Below are 9,060 nucleotides of genomic sequence, written 5' to 3'. Positions count from 1 at the left end.
TGCAAACCAAGATACCTTCTACCTAAACCCTGACCCCTGAATTAAACTAGAATTTATTGCAATAATTTACCAATATTTTGCTGCATATCTTGAATTATGGTGAAAGTAATGTATTGACCTGGATAGGTATGTCCCTGGCAAAAAATATTCCCATAGGATTATTGATTTTTCCAATAGAATCCCATAGGATTCTCACAATCCTGTAGGATTTTGTCTCACCTTTATCAAAATCCTATTGGAGTACTTTTTTCCTATTGGACTTTTTTTCTTAACCCATTAAATTATAGTTTGTTCCAGTACAACACAACATCATTAACTACAGCATTTTTGTTGATTGGAATAAACAGTTCTATATTCATTTCGGTTTAATTGACCTTTAATAAAGCCTGTCCCTTTAAGAGTGACAGATGACTTCACAGAGCATGAGCTTGCAGTGTTAATTAGCCTAACWCCCAAGTTCAGCTCCCGAACTGTGTCTGTGCAGAGAATCTCCGGTTTTCTATTATTATTATTCTAACTGTTATATCCTTCAATGTGCGTGAATGCAAGAACTGTGAGCACAGTATTTATTTCCTTATGTTTCCTGAAAAAGTTATCAATGTTTTAGTCATATTTTCATCATTGTACAGCTATTTATACACACATTTTTATGCTAGTAAACAAACTACTGTTAGCCACAGTTTGCCTATCAATTGACTAGCTAGCTAGCTAAGATGTAGCCATTTGAAGGTTGTTTTTGAGTCACTGTATTGTTATAGCGGATGATACATGTTTTTTCTTGTTTGWTATAGCTAAATATACAGTACCAATCAAAAGTTTGGACACACATACTCATTCCAGGGTGTTTCTTTATTTTTACTATTTTCTACGTTGAAGAAAAATAGTGAAGACATCAAAAATATGAAACAACACATATGGAATGATGTAGTAACCAAAAAAGTGTTAAACAAATGAAAATATATTTTATTTTTGAGATTCGGAAAAGTAGCCACCCTTTGCCTTGACGACAGCTTTGCACGCTCTTGGCATTCTCTCAACCAGCTTCATGCGGTAGTCACCTGGAATGCATTTCAATTAACAGGTGTGCCTTGTTAAAAGTTAATATGTGGAATTTCTTTCCTTCTTAATGCGTTTGAGCCAATCAGTTGTATTGTGACAAGGTAGGGGTGGTATACAGAAGATAGCCCTATTTGGTAAAATACCAAGTCCATATTATGGCAAGAACAGCTCAAATAAGCAAAGAGAAATTACAGTCTATCATTACTTTAAAACATGAAGGTCAGTCAAACTTTGAAGTTCTCTTACAAGTTGCAGTTGCAAAAAAACCCATCAAACACTATGATGAAACTGACTCTCACGAGGACCGCCACAGGAAAGAAAGACCCAGAGTTACCTCTGCTGCAGAGGATGAGTTCATTAGAGTTACCAGCCTCAGAAATTGCAGCCCAAATAAATGCTTCACAGAGTTCAAGTAACAGACACATCTCAACATCAACTGTTCAGAGGAGACTGTGTGAATCAGGCCTTCATGGTTGAATTGCTGCAAAGAAACCACTACTAAAGAACATCAATAATAATAAGAGGCTTGCTTGGGCTAAGAAACACGAGTAATGGACATTAGACCGGAAGAAATCTGTCTTTTGGTCTGAGGAGTCCAAATGTGAGATTTTTGTCTTTGTGAGACGCAGAGTAGGTGAATGGATCATCTCCATGTGTGGGTCCCACCGTGAAGCATGGAGGAGGAAGTGTGATGGTGTGGGGGTTCTTTGCTGGTGACACTGTCTGTGATTTATTTAGAATTCAAGGCACACGTAACCAGCATGGCTACAACAGTATTCTGCAGCGATATGCCATCCCATCTGGTTTGCGCTTAGTGGGACTATCATCTGTTTTTCAACAGGACAATGACCCAACACATGTCCAGGCTGTGTAAGGGCTATTTGACCAAGAAGGAGAGTAATGAAGTGCATATTACCTGGCCTCAACAATTACCAAACCTCAACCCAATTGAGCTGGTTTGGGATGAGTTGGACCACAGAGTGAAGGAAAAGCAGCCAACAAGGGCTCAGCATATGTGGGAACTCTTTCAAGACTGCTGGAAAAGCATTCCAGTTGAAGCTGTTTGAGAGAATGCAAAGAGTGTGCAAAGCTGTCATCAAGGCAAAGGGTGGCTACTTTGAAGAATCTCAAATATAAAATCTATTTTGATTTGTTTAATACTTTTTTGGTTACTACATGACTCCATATGTGTTAATTCATAGTTTTGATGTCTTCACTATTTTTCTACAATCTAGAAAATATTAAAAAGGAAGAAAAACCCTTGAGTAAGTAGGTGTGTCCAAACTTTTGGCTGGTACTGTAGGTGCACACAGGTCGAGAAACAAATTTAAGGTGACAGACAGGGACACATGGACAGAMAGTGACATTCAATATCGCCTTGCACACTGTTGCCTGTAACTAGCTGAAATAGGGTTTAATCATTAGTCCAACAGTTGCAAACGAGAGTTTCTATTGGACAAATTCAGGTATGTTTATCCCCATTTATTGTGTTTGATTCCATTTAAGAAACGTTTTTCAACAGAATCAGCAGAATGAATACACCCCTGATCACTCATTAACACAGTTCACTTTCATAGCAGCCTAGTTGTATTCCTTATCGCATCTATGCACTCTCTCCTCTCTGCTCTCTCCTCTCACCTCTTCCCTTCCCTTTTGGACTTGCACAACACATCAGCTGCATGTGACCAGGCGAAAAAACATTTGCAAGCCAAACACACAGCCTACATCGTTGTCACCATATTAGCTAAAKTAATGTCATAGTCAGCATAGCTAATAGAACTAACACATTAGTAAACCCCCTATAATCATGCAGTAACATTACAGTGTACAGTCAGTAAGCAGTGACACTGGCAGTCCCCAGTGGCAATAAATTAGTAATACCAAAAGCTTACCTTGACTTGGAAGTGTTCCAGTGTTTTGTTGGAGAGTCATAGCCAGCTAGCTAACATAGCATCCCTCTGTTTGAGCAGGGTGTTTGAGTAGGCTAAACTAGCTAGCTGCATTTGCGTGCTAAGTAAGTGAAACTGAAAGTAAAAAGAAAAATAATTGACAATCGCTCTATCAAATTAATTTGTTAAAAACAGTTCAACTATTGTCTTTCTCTCTCTTTGTGAGTCAACTACTCACCACATTGTATACACTGCAGTGCTAGCTAGCTGTAGTTTATGCTTTCAGTACTAGAATAATTATCCAATCCTTTGATTGGGTGGACAACATGTCAGTTCATGCTGCAATCAATCAATAAAATGTATTTATAAAGCCCTTTTTACATCAGCCGATGCCACAAATTGCTATACAGAAACCCAGCCTAAAACCCCAAGCAGCAAGCAATGCAGATATAGGGTTAGAGGCAGAGAATCCCGGTGGAGAGAGGGGAACCGGCCAGGCAGAAACAGCAAGGGCGGTTTGTTGCTCCAGTGCCTTTCCGTTCACCTTCACACCCCTGGGCCAGACTACACTCAATCATAGGACCTACTGAAGAGATGAGTCTTTAATAAAGACTTAAAGGTCGAGCCCGAGTCTGCATCTCTCACATGGACAGGCTGACCATTCCATAACAATGGAGCTCTATTGGAGAACGCCCTGCAAGAGCTCTGATAGGCTGGAGGAYGTCCTCTGGAAGTTGTCATAATTACCGTGTAAGTCTATGGAAGGGGGTGAGAACCTTCTTTGCAAAATAGTTTGTTTTAATAAATCATTTGGTGACGTGATTATATTTAGTATAGTTTTTTWAATGTTTTACAATTTGAATTTTTATAAAATTCACYGARTWGGATGTTAGGGTTTGGAGGGGTTTTGGGGGATGGGGAGGGTCTATTAGAAGGTAGTAGGGCTATTTTTTTTTAAATTTTATACTCGGTACTGTGTCACGTAGGAGGATTTTGAAATGTTGTAAACCGTGATTGACCGCACACTCCAGCACAGTGGGTGGCGGCATTCACCTTTAACGTTGTTTTGCGGACCGCCATTATGTCATSGAAGAAGACGAAGAAGATGACGTAATTTCCTTATTCAGGAAAAAGAACGTCAGTCAGAGAATTTGCGCTGCTGTAGCTCTTGAAGACTTGTTATTTTGTGACATTAACGTTTAAATCCTGTAGTAATTTGACTTAAGCTAATACATCTACATTAAAGTTTTTAATTCAGAAAGMTAACGAAAGAGACTATCGTCGTAGCCAACGGTTTTCCACCTGTCCTTGCGCAAACATTATTAACCATCAAGCCCAACATCCGACTGTCATGGATCAAATAGCGATCACTGCAGARGTACCGAAGGTGAGTTGGTTAGCTAAGATTAGGTAGTCAGTCCGACATTCTGGACATGTAAAATGGCCCTGGTCATGGCAAAAACCGAGCCTTTAAATAGTTTGTCTGGGGGAGGACATATAACATGATCTATTTTTAAATACAGTTATAAGTGAATTGATCTAACTAACACTGGCTAGTTAGTTAATTCATACGTTTATCAACCAATACCAGCTAAGTTTGATACTAGCTGACATGCTTCAAACGTTGGCTAGTTAGACAAGTCAGGGCATGTTCCTGGCTGCCTTTTTTATACAGTATGGCGACAGGKAACGTTATAGCAACAATTTAACTAAAYCAAGATAGACCACAGCTTGTCGTTTCTACTGGGAACAAATGAGTCATATTGGTCAGAAAAAGCAAGGAGATTGTCCTATCGGTGGTTATAGCACAGATGGAACAATGAGACAGATAATTCGCCGGATGTATAAATGTGAAGCATCCGCTTGGCGTTTCCACTCCCTAYCAAATATGGGTAGTGAGAGGAAGTCCAGTGGCCGGCAGTGGGAGAAGATAGAACGAGATGGATTTTGGCCGACATTCTGCAAATTTTCTCAAAGATTAAAAATTCTCAATACAGTTCAGTTCCCAAAATGTAAATATGTTACGAACATAGTGCATTAAGTTGTAGACTTAGACTACCTTTTGCCAAAGTTTCCCAAAAATTGCGTTGTTTAGGAAAGGCGAAATGAGTTATTGCACAMGCGCACTCACAGAGCAGGCGTTCCTTTTAACGGAAAAATGCAAATGTTTGTTCCGTTTGAAACGTTTGGTTTAGTTATAAAAAATATTGGGTTATAATTAGTTTCACTAGCTTAGTAACTAGCTAATTGGTTACTGCTTTATTCAAGCACGTGGTACATGGATGTGTTAGCAAAGGGAAAAATCATGTTGTATTGTGTTGCCATTACCTAACTAATAATGTGAATGAATGGTCCTTCAGAGTCCATGGGGTGCCACCACAACCAAGGTGGTGTGTCCCTGCTCCTTCACTGATGTCATGAGCGAGCAGCTGGCCAAGCAACTGGATGATGAAAGTCATTCTTTCCCTGATTTCTCAAAGTAAGTCCTGTCAATATCACCAGTCTGTGTTATCAATTCTCATGAACTTKTAAGGACTTTTTCAAATGACATTTTCACCCTCTAGTCTAGCTGGTGTACACTTCTGTGTTAWTTGTTAGTGTCAATGTAAAGAAAGAAAAGTTGCACACTATATATGCTCCTAACAATTGAATGTGCCAGCCTAATATCCTAATTGTAAGTCAAACCACTCGGACATTGGGTTATTTTTGAGAAGTATGTCTGATATCCTATGTCTCTGTTTTAGTGTCAGCGCTGCTCTGGATGCCGGTGAGGAGCGAGAGACAGACAGTGATCTGATGCTGGCTCAGATGCTGCAGATGCAGTTTGACAAGGAGTTTGACACCCAGCTACGCACAGAAGAAAAGAAGTTCAATGGGGATAGCAAACGTAAGCCTATGGACAAGTCCTGTATTAAAACCATACAAGGGTTGTCGCTATACCAGTATCGCGATACTCTGAGCTATTGTGGCAATGAAACAAAACATGAAGTGGATTTAATTTCTTGGGTAAAACACTTCTAATCTTAGAAATAAAGAGCATTATGTTGTCACATTTGTTTATTTTGCAAGCTATAGCATCCACAATTTTACATGAAGTAGGTTTTTATAGGACCATAGTTTTTATTTTTTCCCATGGAAAATTTGATATTGTAGTATCGCGATACTTGTATCGTGACAACCCTACGAAGGGTTGTGTTCATTCTGCATCAAATGGAAGACATTTTCAGTAGCAAAATGTTTACAAATATTTTCTGTTTGGTACTCTTAATAAACACGACCAAGTTTCTGGAGTGTAAAAAGGAATCAAGTGGTAATATGAAGAATTTGAGATATGATTGGTATATACTGTTGCAGTATCCATCTCCTTTGAGAACTATCGCATGGTGCACCATTACGAGGCCAGCGGCAGCTCTGAGGATGAAGTTGATTGGCAAGATAGTTGTGACGACCCCTACAAAGCTGGTAAAGTCTATCACGTTGTAATTTTACACCTATACTAGTATTGTAGCTAGGTCCTATACATCTACTGTATACATGTAACAGGACAACGTCTTGCTGTATAGAATATTGGTGGCTGTTGGTCTTTTCATGATATTGGTGTTTGGTTATGTTAAAGCAATAGTTAAACTTTCAATATTAACTTTTGTTCAATGTATTCCAGACAAGCCCACGACAACTCCGAGGAGAGGCTTTACTGGGAAAGGCAAGAACATCACTACTAAGCACGATGAGGTTGTGTGTGGCAGGAAGAATACTGCACGCATGGACAATGTAAGAGTTATAACAAGAGAACCTTTTGGCTTGGTACTGTCCAATGTAGGGGAAGCTACTCTGAAAATATAGTTTACCAGCTACTAGTTAACTTAAATCTAGTTAACTTAATTATCGTATGTAAATCTGAAATGTCATTGACTACAAATTGCAAAAACATATCACTTCGGGGTCATATGTTAATAGAATGTGTAATTTAGCCTGCTAAACACAAAAACTGTTTCAAGTGASAATTAGGTGAGTCTGATGCTGAAAAATAAATGCTATTATTGCYAACACCTTACAAAAGTAATTAACTACTGAAAATGCTACCTAGATTTGAATTTAGTTAAACTACCACCAAGATACTACAAAATGTAGTTAAATTACTAGTTGAACTACATGTAGTTCACTACTCCCCAACACTGAGACATGGGTATTTAACATCATTAATACACCTCTGCTGTTTTCAACCAAGATCTCAGCGATCACTGCCTCATTGCCTGCATCCGTAATGGGTCAGCGGTCAAACGACCTCCACTCATCACTGTCAAACGCTCCCTGAAACACTTCAGCGAGCAGGCCTTTTAATCGACCTGGCCGGGTATCCTGGAAGGATATTTATCTCATCCCGTCAGTAGAGGATGCCTGGTTATTTGTTTTAAATGCCTTCCTCACCATCTTAAATAAGCATGCCCCATTCAAGAAATTTAGAACCAGGAACAGATATAGCCCTTGTGCCCCTTAACCAAAACAAAAAACATCCTATGGCGTTTGCATTAGCATCGAAAACAGCCCCGTGATATGCAACTTTTTCAGGGAAGCTAGAAACCAATATACACAGGCAGTTAGAAAAGCCAAGGCTAGCTTTTTCAAGCAGAAATTTGCTTCCTGCAAACAAAACTCAAAAAAGTTCTGGGACACTGTAAAGTCCATGGAGAATAAGAACACCTCCTCCCAGCTGCCCACTGCACTGAGGTTAGGAAACACTGTCGACCGATAAATCTCACTATAATTGAAATTTCAAAGCATTTTTCTTGGCTGCCATGCTTTCCACCTGGCTACCCCTACCCCGGTCAACAGCACTGCACCCCCACAGCAACTCGCCCAAAGCCGTCCATTTCTCCTTCTCCAAATCCAGTCAGCTGATGCTGAAAGAGATGCAAAATCTGGACCCCTACAAATCAGCCGGGCTAGACAATCTGGACCTTTCTTTCTAAAATTATCTGCCGAAATTGTTGCAACCCTATTACTAGCCTGTTCAACCTCTCTTTTGTGTCGTCGAGATTCCAAAGATTGGAAAGCAGCTGCGGTCAGCCCCCTCTTCAAAGGGGGGACACTCTTGACCCAAACTGCTTACAGACCTATATCTATCCTACCCTGCCTTTCTAAGGTCTTCGAAAGCCAAGTCAAACAACAGATTACCGACCATTTCGAATCCCACCGTACCTTCTCCGCTATGCAATCTGGTTTCAGAGCTGGTCATGGGTGCACCTCAGCCACGCTCAAGGTCCTAAACAATTTCTTAACCGCCATCGATAAGAAGCCAATACAAAATTGCCTCCAATACCCTACTCAATAAATTGGATGCAGTCTACAGTGCTATCCGTTTTGTTCACCAAAGCCCCATAACTACCCACCACTGCAAACCTGTACGCTCTCGTTGGCTGGCCCTCACTTCATACTCGTTCGCCAAACCACTGCTCCAGGTCATCTACAAGACCCTGCTAGGTAAAGTCCCCTTATCTCAGCTCGCTGGTCACCATAGCAGCACCCACCTGTAGCACGCGCTCCAGCTGGTATATCTCTCTGGTCACCCCCAAAACCAATTCTTCCTTTGGCCGCCTCTCGTTCCAGTTCTCTGCTGTCAATGACTGGAACGAACTACAAAAATCTCTGAAAACTGGAAAACTTATCTCCCCTCACTACCTTTAAGCACCAGCTGTCAGAGCAGCTCACAGATTACTGCACCTGTACATAGCCCATCTATAATTAGCCCAAACAACTATCTCTCCCCCTACTGTATTTATTTATTTCTCCTTTGCACCCCATTATTTCTATCTCTACTTTGTACATTCTTCCACTGCAAATCTACCATTCCAGTGTTTTACTTGCTATATTGTATTTACTTTTGCCACCATGGCCTTTTTTTTTGCCTTTACCTCCCTTATCTCACCTCATTTGCTCACATTGTATATAGACTTATTTTTCTACTGTATTACTGACTGTATGTTTGTTTTACTCCATGTATAATAACTCAGTGTTGTTGTATGTGTCGAACTGCTTTGCTTTATTTTTGGCCAGGTCGCAATTGTAAATGAGAACTTGTTCTCAACTTGCCTTCCTGGTTAAATAAAGGTGA

At 40.1% G+C, this 9,060-nt stretch overlaps 1 protein-coding gene across 2 annotated transcripts in view; it reads left to right on the top strand.

Annotated features, from left to right (window-relative positions):
- The first annotated feature begins 3,978 nt into the window (after positions 1–3,978).
- The window catches only part of LOC111953665 (serine/threonine-protein kinase RIO3), a 10,366-nt gene continuing 5,284 nt past the window's right edge, over positions 3,979–9,060 (top strand). Inside the window, exons 1-5 of one of the 2 annotated variants that reach the window (XM_070435609.1) lie at positions 3,979–4,335; positions 5,309–5,427; positions 5,693–5,835; positions 6,303–6,410; positions 6,610–6,719. In XM_070435609.1, the coding sequence (XP_070291710.1) occupies positions 4,300–4,335; positions 5,309–5,427; positions 5,693–5,835; positions 6,303–6,410; positions 6,610–6,719 (516 nt within the window). In that variant the 5' untranslated portion in view covers positions 3,979–4,299. Of the gene's footprint in view, positions 4,336–4,859; positions 4,961–5,308; positions 5,428–5,692; positions 5,836–6,302; positions 6,411–6,609; positions 6,720–9,060 lie in introns of those variants that run through there. The other variant, XM_024134645.2, reaches the window with a different exon arrangement.

Source organism: Salvelinus sp. IW2-2015, linkage group LG27 (assembly GCF_002910315.2).
Source record: "Salvelinus sp. IW2-2015 linkage group LG27, ASM291031v2, whole genome shotgun sequence".
NCBI lineage: Eukaryota > Metazoa > Chordata > Actinopteri > Salmoniformes > Salmonidae > Salvelinus > Salvelinus sp. IW2-2015.
Note: the sequence above shows the minus strand (reverse complement) of the source record. Positions and strands in the feature narration are given on the sequence as shown.